Source organism: Rhinatrema bivittatum, chromosome 4, assembly GCF_901001135.1.
Source record: "Rhinatrema bivittatum chromosome 4, aRhiBiv1.1, whole genome shotgun sequence".
NCBI classification, from domain to species: Eukaryota; Metazoa; Chordata; class Amphibia; order Gymnophiona; family Rhinatrematidae; genus Rhinatrema; species Rhinatrema bivittatum.
This window is the reverse complement of record NC_042618.1, coordinates 8106393-8121141: the sequence shown is the minus strand read 5'-3', so window position 1 is coordinate 8121141 and position 14749 is coordinate 8106393. Positions and strand designations below refer to the sequence as shown.

Below are 14749 nucleotides of genomic sequence, written 5' to 3'. Positions count from 1 at the left end.
TCATGGACTTTTATTCATAGTTTATCGGCATAGCCCCACAGACCAGGGCTTGCTATTGGGACCTGCTCCGAGTGCATCCCGAGTCCCCAACCAAAAGTGTCCTCGTTGCTCTATGGCTGAGATCCCCTTCCAGCCTTGGGCAGTAAACACTCCCATCACAGCCACCCTGGCCTCTGCTGACTCGATGAAGCAGCCAGGTCTGCCACTCAAACCTATATAACAGCACTGCCACTGTCCATTGTTGTGTTTTTGTTCTATATACATGAACTACGGTAAATGCTCATGATATTCACAGCTTTCAGGTAGTTCACAACTGTGTTGAGTTTGAGAAGTTGGGTCAAAAAGCTTGAGATGTATTCTTGAAGTTTTTAATAATTACTTATTTTCCTTGTTTTATTTTTTAGATGAAGACACTGACAAAGAAGAGCCCCTAGAATCAAAGGTGAGCAGTTAATACCCTTTTCCTTGATACGCTCCAAAATCTTACAGGTCAGTCATCTTGTTAATCCAATAAAGTAAGTAGAAAAAGAAAAAATGTTACCATCATGATTTGTACTTTTTCATTTTCTGGTACATTATTTTTCCTCCTTCGGGAATTCCTGGCTTCCTCTCCGTAACTCTCAACAAAGAGCCGTCCTTCCGTCGCTGAACTTCTCCGTTTTCTCCCACCGTCTGGGCTAAGTGTTGCAGTGATTTCCCGTATCTGAAGGCAGAATAGACGTCCTGTAGCACTGCTTCCATTCTGCGCTTTGACCAGACGTTGGGTCTCTCTATAATAGCAGTACTGTCGCATACTTGAGCAGCAGACCCAGGCCATACCAGCCTGAATTGGGAATTAGACCTAGGTCTCTGTCAGGGCAGTCAGGAAACTTCCTGCAGACATTCAAAGTCTGCAGTTCAGTGTGTGCATTTTTCTGTAGCCAGATAAGAACTGTTTGGAGTGAGTGATTTATGTTGGTCTTTAAGACCTGTTTTTTTCTTTGTGGAGCTCCTCTATAGCAGAGTTCTTAATGCTTGCAGGCTCTCTTACTCTTCTGTTCTGTAAACAAGTGTTTGAAACCAAATGAAGGATGTTGGCACAGAGAGCGAAAGAGAAACTGAGATGCAATGAGTAAACAATTTGGTACCATCTTTTTTGCTTCCTTTGTTCCTTTTCTCCAGTCTTCCGTATCCTCAGAGGAGCAGTTATCAGAGCACCCCACGGGGGCACAAGTGGTGGCAGGTCAAATCCTCCTGGAAGGCGAGGACTCTGAAGATGCCCATGGAGATGAGGAGGATGGCTTTAGGAGTCAAGAAGCAGAGAGCGAGAATGTGGTGATATTGGAGGAGTCTGTTTCCTTAGAAATATCAGACCCAAAAAATGAGAACTTAGAAGATATAGAAGTTCAGAAACCAGGTAACGATTCTCTGTTTTCCTGTTTGGAACATGGTGCACATTTATCAAATACAAAAATATTAACTACAACCAATAGGTTTTGATTTTGTTGCATGGATTTTTTTTCCCTTTTTCAGGGTTGGGGGAAGGCGTGTTCGTGTTGTGATACAAAGGTCTGTTGTCCATTTTATGAAATGCTTTGGGCACAAAATTAATAGGTTTTCTGTAGAGTAAGAGAATGCCGTTTGTATTCTTAAAGCCTGACAAGCCAACTGTTCAGGGATCCTTGCGCCCTTACCATATAAAGGGATGAGCTTTCTACTTTGAGGCACATGGTGACGCAGAAGCATTCCCAAGATGTAAGGTGGAGGCAGAGCTAGGACCCGGACGCTGTGTCCTCCCGTGATACAGTTACACAGAATCTCTGTCGCTTGAGATTCTTTAATTCCCCTTTTTCCTTAAAACAGTAAAAATAAAGATTGGTTTCTCGGGCACAATTGCACAAGGTTGTAAGTTTCAGACATTGAGACTTGGGATCTGTGCGGACAATTTCTGCCATTTCAGGAGCAATCTGCACTTGATTTTGAAACCAACATCCCATCATACCATCGATTAGCTCAGTCTTTCAGCCGTGTACCAGATTTTCCATCAAATATTTATTCACCTTATGATAACTTTTTTCTTTGTATGGAAAAAAACATTTGAGCAGTTCAGATTGCCGCTCAAGGAAACATTTAAATCTCCTGCTGATTTTGGTCCCAGATCCCATGTTTGAAGAGTGTTATCTCGGACCTGTCTCTCTCTGGAAAGTTGGATGCCATATTGCTAGCTGAAGCATAGCACAACATACATAGGGAACCCTATGAGTTCATTTTTATAGCATTAACATTCACAATTTACTATAATCTCATAACAATTTTGTTATCAATATTACCATTTATCAGCAGTGCTTAACATAATACATACACATCAATTTTTTATCATTTTATTAATTACATCCACTGATGTTTACAATAATTCAAAAACATGTGCAACCCAATGTACATGAATATACACACTTATTTAGCAGCAGTATATTAACATCTAAAACACATATACCCACTACATTCACTCATCCACATACACTCCCCACCCATTAAAACCCCATCTATTCCCTTTTAATAGATGCACCATACATATTTCACTTAAAGTGCTTAACACACATTCTTAAATCCTAAATGTATTCTTTCCACGGGAGCAGTTCACAACGTCCCAACAGGGATCCCCGTTTCGCCGCAGCTTCCTCAGGGGACAAATCACTCCCACTTCATCTGGAGACGACGAGACCCACCGGCCTTCCACCCTCCAGATTATTGCACCTAAAATACACTTCCTCCAATTTCAATCACCGGCACCGTTGCACACCTTCTCGGTTATATCACCACCTCAAATACATCTTCAGCAATTCCTGGTATATTCTAATCATTCCACTTATCATACAATCCACTTTGTGTGCCTCACAAACAGCTTAGCAGGCACCAAGATAATTTCTCAATGAAAGCATAACAGCGTCCACCATCTTTAAAAACATGTGCAACCCAATGTACATAAATATACACACTTATTTAGCAGCAGTATATTAACATCTAAAACACATATACCCACTACATTCACTCATCCACATACACTCCCCACCCATTAAAACCCCATCTATTCCCTTTTAATAGATGCACCATACATATTTCACTTAAAGTGCATCTTTAAGATGGTGGACGCTGTTATGCTTTCATTATTGAGAAATTCTCTCGGTGCCTGCTAAGCTGTTTCTCCCTTTTCCTTTTCTTTAGACTTTCCCGACCTGGATAACTCCCCTTTTCCACTACTCCCCCTTTCTTCATCCTTGCTCTTCTGTACCTCTATCTCCTGCCCCAAACCCTCTCTCCCATCCGATCTTTCTCCGCTCAATCCTGCACCCTTTGGCTGAGGAACATCTCCCCGATCAAGCCGTGGAAAAATTACATACTCACCTGCCGGGTCAGACTCCACAGCCACCGCTCCTGTCACATTTACCCTCTCTCGCTGTCCAGGCCGAACCTCTGCAGGGGCCACGCTCCGCCATGCCTCCTGTCGCGAGGGACCCGGCAGAGCTCCATCATCCACTGCCCGATCCACCTGCGAAGACACCGCAGCAGAAGAGGGAGAAGGCCCCGTACCAGACAAGAAGTCCCACTCCCCCACCAACCCAGGCCCCTCCATCTCCCAATTTCTCCACTCCTGAAATTCCCCCAGAGGTCTGCTCCTGCTACTTTCCCCACCTCCCAACCATGAAAAATCACAGGCAAGTAAGTTATTATAGCCACGCTGCGCTACACCTCGAGACATGCCCGCCAAACTCTCCTGTCCCCCGTCCGTTCCCCCCCCCTGCTCCTCACAGTCCTCGAGCCCACCTCGTATCCTCGGCTAGCACCTAAAAAAACCCTACATCCCCCGAGAAATCTTCCACCTGCTCCCGAACCAAAGGTCTGTAAGTCATTCTATCCCCAATAGCTGCCGAACGTCCCCTCCGAGCCACGCCCACTCCCCGAGCTCTCCTTAGACCTGCACCTTCCAAACACTCCAGGGACACCCCTCTACCCCTCCTTCCCCTAAAAGGAACACTGAGCTGCAAGCCTTCCTGTATGTCCTCGCTCCCCCGATCTCCTCCTGCATGGCTTGCCGACTCCCATGTCAGCTTGAGCGTTCCTGGCAGCAACCCCTGTCCCTCGCCGCACGCCCCCACGGCCTGAAACTGCAATCGGCTCCACTTCCCCCTCTGCTGACGCTACCCCTCTCCGCTGGCCACTCCGCCCTTTTCCCCGCGGCCTGCTAGCTCTCACGGACCTCTCCCCCCTGCCAGCCCTAAGCAAATCAAATGAAGCCGACCATGAACGGCACCTCGGCAATCCCCTCTACTGACGTCAGGAATCGCTCTCCCAGCACCTGCTTCCTCTTCGCCGCCGGTCCCGCCCCAACCAAGACTAACAACGCCGCTCACTCGCTCCGGGCCCGCCTCCCAGTCTGACTCCGCCGCCGCTCCTTCACCCGGCACCCACGCTGCCTCCTCGGAGTCTATCGCTGCTGTCATCTCTCCACCGCGCTCGACCTCCGCCTGCTCCCACGACCTGGCCATGCCAAAAACTGGAAAACCGCCGAGCCCGGACTACAAAACTTAGCAATACAAGCAAGTAAAGCAAGTTTTTAGCCTTGTCTCGCCGCCGCGCAAACCGCCGACTGCCTCCCCACGTCGATCCACCCCGCCTAAATTTGGATTCAAATCTCCTTCGCCAATCATTCTCCACCTTCCAAACCCCCACTATACATCCCACCAATCCCTGTCCGCCACACTCCCCTCACAGGCACGACACTACCCCTCCCCCCCCCCCCAATACGCTGCTTCCCTTAACGATTACATGAACTCCGCGTGCTCGCTATCCCCCCCCCCCCCCGCCTTTTACCGAGACCTGCTCATCGAGTGACCTCGCGGACACTAGGTCCACTTAGTCTGCTATTCTGCTAGCATGTAGTGTCTGTTTTGTTTCCCCAGTGGGTGGTGTATTCTGGGACCCAGTGTAATATTTACCTGTGCTTTTTCACAGGTAGGGTTCTTGGTGTTACTACTGTTACGTTATGATTTGCTGTATAGATTATGTCTTTTTTGTAGGGTTTTGTTAGTTCACAATGTGTCTGGCAGTGGAAGGAGTTTGTGCTGCTGTTACCGTGAGGTGCCTGCCTGGATGTGGTGTGGTATCTGCCTCTCTTTGTGTTTTTGTGTATCTGATTGCTGAACCTGAAGAGAATCCAAACTGGAATTTTGAGTTTCTTGCTGGCAGAGTGATTGCCTGCTATTTGGCAAACGGTTCAATAGCTGATTGGTTGGTGAGAGGATACATTTCAGAGTTTGTTTTGGCTGCTTGTTCCAGCACCCAGGTGGAGTAAAAGAGGTGGTGCCATGGGTTAGCTCAGGGGTGTGCAAACTTTATATACACATGAGAGAGGGTGGTGGATGCCTGGAATGCCCTTCTGGAGGAAGTGGTGAAGACCAAAACTATGAAGGATTTCAAAGGGGTGTGGGGTAAACACTGTGGATCCATAAAGTCTAGAGGATGTGAATGAAGAGAAGAGGCATGGGGGTGGCTTGCGGGAATGACAGCTACTACCTGGAGATTAATACCCTTATTCAATAAACATACACACGGTTAATGTGACTCAAATATTGCTCTATGCTTCAACAGCAAGAGGAAATGTGGAAAAAAGGATTTGTATTCACAAAAAAGCAGGGGAGTAGCTGCATTAACAAAAAAGTGGGGGAGTAGCTTGCTTGTTGCAGCGGTTACAACCCCAAACCTAATAAGCCTGATACTTCATTTTCAATGCATATCCAGCATAGCTCTCTGCTTCAACGGCAGGGGGAATGAAGAAAAGAGGATTTATATTCAGACGACAACCAACAAGGACTGAATTACTCAGGCTGGGTAAACAAATAAGAGTGGGAGTAGCTTGCCTATTGTGGCAGTTACTACCCCTAACCAATTAAGCTAGGTACTTCACTTAGATGCAGCTCCAGCACTGCTCTCTACATCAGTGGCGGGGGTGGAAGGTAAATAGAACCAACAAGTTATTAATAAAGGCCAAGAGTATCACCAAAAAATAAGTGTGAAAGCTTGCTGGGCAGACTGGATGGCACGTCTGGTCTTCTGCCATCATTTCTATGTTTCTATGTAACCCAACTTTGGTGGGTGGAGAGCCCAACAAATTGTATGGATGGAAGGGGGAGCAGAGGCTGAAAGTTTGCTTACCCCTGTGTTAACCCATGGCACTAACTCTTACATCACCTGGGCGCTGGAACAAGCTGCCAAAACTGATACTTTGAAATGTATCCTCAGAAACAGAAAATTCATATTCTCAGAATTGTTTTCAGTTTCAGCAAAACAAACCCTGCAGCTGTTGTCAGGCTCATTGTAAACTGCAGGTGACATGGGTCAGTGGCACAATCAGAGTGTTTCCTGTACTGAAGCTTTCAATAAGTTGTCATTTTTGAGGGATGGTGTGGTCTGATATTGCTCCGGGTTCTCCACAAATTGACGAGTATTGAAGATCTATTTGGCAAAAGACTAGAGGTTGCATGTGCCAGTTGAAGTATGTAGACTCTTGCACATTTGCTTTTGCAGAAATTAGTCAAGCAGCATTTTAAGCCAGCCAGCTCCAAATAACTCTGAAAACCTGCTTCCTGCATGGATCTGCAGCATTATTTTACCATAGCTGGTTTAGTCTCTGAGAGTAGTGAGTATTACCTAGATGAGCGGTAGGGGATTATTTTACTATTATGTTTATAATAACCTAGTAACCTAGCAATAGTGGCAGATAAAGACCAGATGGCCATCCATTCTGCCCAGCAAGTGGCTTATGGTAGTAACTGCCATATTGTGCAGGTTGCCTCTATGTAATGTTAACATAGGTTACCCCTTTTCTTCATTACTAGCCTCAGGCCTTTCGAGTTCCACAATGTTTATCCCATACTCTTTTTAAAAGCATTTACTGTTCTTGTCCTCGCTACCTTTTTTGGGAAGGGCATTCCAGGCATCCACCATCTTCTCCCTGAAGAAATATTTTCTGATGCTGGTTCTGAGTTGTCCCCCTGGAGTTTCATATTGTGATGCCTTGTTCTACAGTTTCCAGTGAAAAGGTTTGATGTTTGTATCCTATCTCGCCTGCTCCTCCTCTCCTCCAGGGTGTACATATTTAAATCCTTCTTCAGCTTCTCCTCATAGGTCTTCTGAAACAGACCCCTTGCCATTTTGGTCACCTTCTCTACCCTTTGAGTCACGGTCTCCAGAGCTGAACACACATCACCAAGTGCCTGTACAAGATCTTTTGCTAAAATAGCCTCTCCCCTCAATTTTTATATATGCTGGCAATTAATGAGTGGAATACATCTGGACTGTGCTTCTAAGATGGGTTGACCACGCCTGTTGCACACTCTTAACCTTTGTAGCTGCACCTTTCAGTTTTTTGTTTTTTTTTAAATGAGAAAAATTTGTTTCCCTTTTGAAAGCTTAGAGGCGTGGATTTATTTATTGCCCCTTTCCAGTCATTAATTTAAATTTGATCATATTATGATTGCTATTGCCAAGTGGCCCCACCACCATTGCCTCTCTCCGAATCCTATGCTCTACTAAGAATTAGATCTAAAATTGCTCCCCTCTCTCATCTGTTCCTGATCCAGTTGCTCCATAAAACTGTTTGTTCTATTCAGGAACTTTGTCTCCGGCATGTCCTGATGTTACATTTACCCAGTCAATATTGGGGTAATTGAAGTCTCCCATTATTACCGCACTACCAATTTGGTTAGCTTCCCTAATTTCTCTTAGCATTTCACTGTCCATCTTATCATTTTGGCCAGGTGGACGGTAGTATACATCTATCGCTATAGTCTTCCCCGACACACATGGGGATTTCTCATAAAGATTCAATTGTGCATTTAGTCTCATGCAGGATGTTTATCCTGTTGGACTCTATGCCATCCCAGACAAAGCGCCACCCCGCCACCTAGTTGCTCCTCTCTATCATTGCGATATAATTTGTACCCTGGTATAGCACTGTCCCATTGGTTATCCTCTTTCCAGCAAGTCTCTAAGATGCCAGTTAAGTCTGTCATCATTCACTGCTATATGCTCTAACTCTCTCATCTTAGACTTCTGGCATTAGCATACAAACATTTCAAAGTGTGTGTTTGTATTTTCATTCTGCTTTTCAGTTCTCAGGGATCATTTGGAATCTTTTAGCTCAAGTGATTCTTTATTTACAGGCACTTGGATTACTTTTCTTATTATTGGAACCTCACTGTCGGGATGCCCTAACTCTAATGCTTCATTAATATCCTTCAAAGATACCTCTCTCCGAACCATGCGCTGCTGAGCGACTGTCGGCTTTCCCCTTTGTTCTAGTTTAAAAGCTGCTCTGTCTCCTTTTTAAAAGTTAGTGCCACCCTGGTTAAGGTTCCCCAGTGCCTTACAAAACTGAATCCCTCTTCCTTGCACCATTGTCTCATCCACGCATTGAGACTCCGGAGCTCTGCCTGCCTCTGGTGACCTGCGCGTGGAACAGGGAGCATTTCAGAGAATGCTACCCTGGAGGTTCTGGATTTCAGCTTTCTAGCTAAGAGCCTAAATTTGGCTTCCAGAACCTCCCGCCCACATTTTCCTATGTCATTGGTGCCCACATGTACCACGATAGCCGGCTCCTCCCCAGCACTGTCCAAAATCCTATGTAGGTGACGCGCGAGGTCCACCATCTTCGCACCAGGTAGACATGTTACCAGGTGATCCTCATGGCCACGAACCACCGAGTTGTCTCAATTCCTAATAATCGAATCACCAACTATGATGGCCGACCTAACACACAAACCCCTGGTGTTTGCCTGCCCTCTGACTGTCTGTTTAATATAGACACACAAACATACTATAAAGAATATACCCTAATAATTTATTTCACCCCAAAACATTTAAGTTCTAAAATGTCCCCAAGCAGTACTTACTGATGTTTTGTTTTTTTATTATTGAATTTTATATTTTTAACTGTACATGAATTGTATTTATTATTTGTTGTAAACCACGTTGAACTTCAGGATTAAGGAGGTAGAACAGAATGCTGCACATGCTTAGGAGGTAGAAAGATGACTCTGAAGTTCCAACATAAAATGTTAAAGTAGTTTTCCAAGAAAGGAAAACATCTTGACAGCTCCCCAGCCATTTACTGACCCAGCCAGGTGCCAACATTCCACAGAAGAGGGAATTGTCAAATAATCTGCTTTAGTCCTCAGACTAAATTAAATTAAAAAGCAGTGGCCTACTCATGAGATGTTTGGCCCTGCTGAGGTGCTTCTGGGTCAGCGTGCAATACTGTTTTATGGTGCTAGTCTTTAGTCCAGTGTGCTGAAATGTGGTTTAAACCACCTGTAGTCTTAAGTTCAATAAATGTGTTCTCATTTTATGCCTGGGAGGAAAACTTTGTGAAACAAGTACTTCAGTTTTTAGTGTGTGCACATATTCACTATGTTTATATGAATGTCGGTATAAAAAAATAAATAAAATAAATTTGGTGCCTTACCCAGAGCCCCTTGCACTAATAACACACACTAAAATTGTGTTCAAATGATACAGTAAGAGTTGGTCAAAGTGGAGCAAAATCTAATTATTTAGAGAAAGGTAAGAACTGCCATACTGGGTCAGAAGAGGGTCCATCAGCCCAGTATCCTTTTTCCAGCAGTGGCCAATGCAGGTCATAAGTACCTGGCAAGATCCTAGACATAAATAGATCCCATGCTGCTATCGCACAGTGATAAGTAGTGGCTATTCCCAAACTCTACTTGGTTAATAAGTTTATGGATTATTCTTCTAGGAACCTGTCCAAACTTTTTTTTTTTTTTTTTAAACCCAGGTATGCTAACTGCCTTAATCACATACTCCGGCAATTGTTGAGTGAAAGAATTTTCTCCAATTTGTTTTGAATGTGCTACATACTAACTTCATGGTGTGTCCCTTGTATTTTTGGAAAGAGTAAATAACTGATTCATGTTTACCTGTTCTATTACACGCATGATTTTATAGACCTCTGTCATATCTCCCCCCCCCCCCCCCCCCCTCAGCTATCTGTTCTCTAAGCTGAACAGTCCCAACCTCTCTAGCCTTTTCTCATAGGGGATCCATTCCATCCCCTTTATCATTTTCGTCACCCTTCTTTGTTCCTATTTCAAGTTGTAGCAACTAGAACTGCGCACAGAACGCCAGGTGTGGCGTCACCATGGAGTAATACAGAGGCCTACTCTTTTTTTTTCCTGCTAATTCCTAACCTTGTTTGCGTTTTTGACCACTGCCACACACTGAACCAAGGACTTTTAAAGTATTGCCCACTCTGATGCCCAGATCCTTTTCCTGGGTGGTAACTCCTAATATGAAACCTGACATCATGTAACTATATTGTGGGTTACTTTTCCCCACACTTCACTTTGACATTTGCCATTTGAATGGCCAGGCTTCCAATCTTGCAAGGTCCTACAACTTTTCACAATCTGCTTATTATTTAACGGCTCAGAATAATTTTGAGCTGAGTACAAATTTGATCACTTCACTCATTGTAGCCCCTTACCAGATCATTTATAAATATATTAAAAAGCACTGGTTCCACTATAGATCCCTGAAGCACTTCCCCACTGATAAAACTGACCATTTGGTCCTACTCTTTTCCCCCCCTCCTCACCCCCCATATCTTTTAACCAATTTGCAATCCACAATAGGGCATTGCCTCCTATCCCGTGACTCTTTAATTTTCTCAGAAGTCTTTCATGGGGGACTTTGACAAACTGGAATAGCGACCAGGTATTCTTTGTGTTTATACAAAATACCTGGTCACTATTTCAGTTCATCAGACTATTTCTCGCAGCGCACATTGCTCCCTTATGATATTTAAGTGTGCTTTGTACTTCATTCCACATTTTTTGTAGACTTTTTTTTTTAAACAAAAGCCTTCTGAAAATCCAAACACGTTATATCAACCAGCTCACCATTATCCACGTTTAACCCCTTCAGAAAATTAGCAGATTGGTGAGGCAAAATTGCCTTGTGTAAATTCATGCTGGCTATATACTATTAAACCATGTCTTTCTACATGTTCTGCAATTTTGTTCCTTAAAAATGTAGAAACTATTCTTGGTACTGAAGTAAGACTTGCTGATCTATAGTTTCGTGGATCACCACAACAGCCCTTCTTGAAGATTGGTCTCCAGTCTTTAGACACAATAGACAATCCCAATGATAGGTTATCAATTACCTGTAACAGATTTGCAGTTTCATTTTTTAGTTTTTTGAAAACTCTGGGGTGTATACCATCTGGTCCAGGTAGTTTGCTACTCTTTAGTTTGTCAATCTGTTATTACAGATTCCAGGACAAGCATCTTCCCAACATCCTTGTCCGTAAACAAGGACAAAAACTTGTAATATAGACATACAGTTAGTGTTTGGGTACTTGCCAGGTTCTTGTGGCCTGGTTTGGCCTCTGTTGGAAACAGGATGCTGGGCTTGATGGACCCTTGGTCTGACCCAGCATGGCAGTTTATGTTCTTATGTTCTTTCTGTTATGGTCTGTCTTCTGAGTGTCCCTTAACCCTTTGATCATCTAATGGTCCAACTGATTTCCTTACAGACTTTGTTTCAGACATGTTTTAAAAATGTTTTGAGTTTTTGCCTCTAAGGCCAGCTTCTTTTCAAATTCTGTTAGCTTTCCTTATTAGTGTTTTACATCTAACTTGCCAATGTTTATGCTTTTTCCTATTTTTTTCTGATGTATCCTTCTTTTTTTTTTTTTTTTCCTAGTTTTTGAAAAAAGCTTTTTAGGCTAAAATAGCCACCTTTATCTTACCTTTTAATCTATGCTGGTAGTTGTTTGGCCTTCGTTCTACTATTTTTTTTTTTTTTTTAATGCATTGAATACATATAGACTGGGCTTCCAGAATGGTATTTTTATAAAATGACCATGCCTGATGTAAACTCTTAACCTGTGTAGATCTACACCTTTTGTTTTTTCCCCTTTGAAAATTTAATGCTAGAGGTGTAGATTTACTTTCAGTATTTCTTCCCTACCCCTCCTGATAGTTTGGGGCGGGGTACAAGAAGACATAATCATTAAACCAAAATAACATGAAACATGCAATCTAACATCTATGAGATGGTTTGTAATATAGACATGCACTTTAGCGACACACTTGGGTTGTAGGAACAGCTGGATTACAATTTTAAGTGCATATGCAGTTCTGGAGAGAAATATAGCAGTTGCTGATGGAAGTAGAAAAGCATATCAATAGAAGACAATTATCAGGGAAGGCAAGCTGGTATAGATGTTTTTAATAATTGCTTAGGATCTTTAGTTGAGCATATGTTGCTCGGTATGGAGTTCCATAGTGTTGGGCCATCCATGAGTGTTCCCTAGTTTCAGTGAGGAGTGCCGTTTTTGGAGCTGGAGTATTGAGCAGGCATTGGCTTGCAGAATACAAAGCACATGGAGTAGGGATACTCAGAGTGGACTGGATCCAAGGTGATGTGAAGATGATCGTGGATGATTACTGCAGTTTTATATTGTAAGCGATAGTGGACTGGAAGCCTTGATCTGGAGTGATGTGTTCCCGTATTTGTGATCCATTAAGTAAACAGCAGAATTTGTATAGTCTTTAATGGTCATATAGTGGAGTACAGGGAATTAAAAAAATCAAGACCTGAAAGAACAACTTGACGGAAAGTGCAAAGTTCCCAAAGGGGTTTGAGATGGTGAAGCAATTTTAGCTTGAAGAAAGAGGTTTGGGCTATTGACTGTGTGGTTTCATTGTTAGTCTTGGACCAAGATTTCAGTATTTTCTGGTTGGTTGAGTACAGTTATGGTTGACTATGTTTAATCAGGTTTTTTGCTGGGCTGTACCCAGTTCTTTTGAAGAGAATACTGGCAGGCTGGAGTCACTGCAGGAGTAAATATGCTGTGACCTCAGCTTGCTGAGTCTCCATCTGCTGGCAGCAGAGCATAAACCCACTGGTCCTGAGTCCGTCTGTCTACACGAAGGAAAACAAAATTATCAGGTAAGTAATTTCTCCATTACATTTCTTTTATGACTGTTATTCCATGTTGGGCATTTTTTTGGAACGGCTGTTAAGGAATCTAAATAAATGGTAACCAGAAAACAAAAATTGCTCCAGGCATGACATTTAAAAGACTTGGCTGCAGCTGCTGTGTATGTGTATAAGTGTAATTTGTAAGGCAAGACCCGATGAAACCCTGTAAATAGCTTGGTTTTTTTTCTTTTTGCCGTCTCTCAGCTGTGACTGCTATGGGAGGTACTGCAGATGGTGAACCCTGCCACTTCCCCTTCCTGTTCCTGGAGAAAGAATACCCAGAGTGTACAATGGATGGGAGAGAGGATGGCCGCCTCTGGTGTGCAACAACGTACGACTACAAACAGGATGAAAAGTGGGGATTCTGCGAAAGTAAGTCCCCTCTATGCTCCCCTTCTTACAAAACACAGCATCTGGGTTTATAGAAAGACTTGCGGAGTCCTTTGTCCATATCAGAACTTAACCATTAATGTCCCTACTCCGAGGAGAAGTTCTGTGGGCCGGCCTTGTGTCAGCACATCTATAGCAAACAGCCCTGAACACCATGCTGGCACAGAGTGAAAACCTACCAACGCCACTTCATGCAGCTTCTGGTGTTTTTCAGTGCCTTCCTAGGGAAGTGGTAGAGTCTCAGTCATTGGAGATTTATAAAAGTAGATTAGAAAGACATTAATCTGGGATGATTTAAGCACAGGGCCTAAATAAGCTCTTTTTGGTACCTTCTGTTCCACCTAAGTACTGGTTGGGTTTCATCGGCTGCAGCCCATACCACTTTGGGCTCTGATCCTGGGAATTTGAGGTTTCCTAGGATCAGAGCCCAAATGCTATGGCTGCAGGCTTTCCTTTTTGCTTCTCTACCTAGAATTGCTGAAATACTCATTTTATGTTCTTTTCTTTGTATTCGTTTTTAGCGGAGGAACAGTCAAAGAAGAGAAAACAGATGCAGGAAGCAGAAGATCTGTACCAGCTAGGGATGAAAATCCTGAATGAGAGCAGTAAAAAGGCCCAGAAGAAAGAGTAAGAAAAGCTCAGTCAGCTTTTAGGGGAAGAAGCACAAAATAAGAACATAAGAAATTGCCATGCTGGGTCAGACCAAGGGTCCATCAAGCCCAGCATCCTGTTTCCAACAGAGGCCAAAACCAGGCCACAAGAACCTGATTTGCACAGGCTTCAAAGTGTGCAAAACGCTGCTACACGCATCATGCTTTGTGTGGGCTATAGAGAATACATGCCCCTTCTTTTACAGAAATTGCTTTTGCTTACATTTTGTTTGACTGTTTAAGGTCCTATACTTAAGTAATTTTCAAAGGAGTTCTGCATGTAAATATACTGTACTAAGATAGCAATTTTCAAAAGCCCATAAAGTGTGAGAGTTACACATGTAAAACCCTGTTTTAAGCATGTAAATCCTTTTGACAATTACCCCCATAGTTTTTAAATCGTGTTATGGACTGGGCCCAAAATATTTACAAGAATGAAGTTCCCCTTACTACCTTAATTTGTCAACTGAGGTCCTCCCAGAGTATATTAATGCCTTCTTTAAAAGAAACTTGCTTTAGTCTCCACCCAGGTCCCAGGAGCAGGTCTTCTGTTGTCTGCCCTCTTTTTTTTTTATATGAAATCAATTGCCACTGGACACTTGAGTCAGGGTTACATGAGTTTCTGTAAGTTAGTGAAAACCTGCCGATTTACTAGCATATTTAAT

At 43.3% G+C, this 14749-nt stretch overlaps 1 protein-coding gene across 3 annotated transcripts in view; it reads left to right on the top strand.

The window, feature by feature from the left end:
• Positions 1-14749, top strand: part of SEL1L (SEL1L adaptor subunit of ERAD E3 ubiquitin ligase) — a 132917-nt gene that overhangs the window by 17515 nt on the left and 100653 nt on the right. For 2 of the 3 annotated variants that reach the window (XM_029597720.1, XM_029597722.1), the window contains exons 2-5: positions 405-442; positions 1162-1396; positions 13249-13416; positions 13956-14061. In XM_029597720.1, the coding sequence (XP_029453580.1) occupies positions 405-442; positions 1162-1396; positions 13249-13416; positions 13956-14061 (547 nt within the window). Of the gene's footprint in view, positions 1-403; positions 443-1161; positions 1397-13248; positions 13417-13955; positions 14062-14749 lie in introns of all 3 variants that reach the window. The other variant, XM_029597721.1, reaches the window with a different exon arrangement.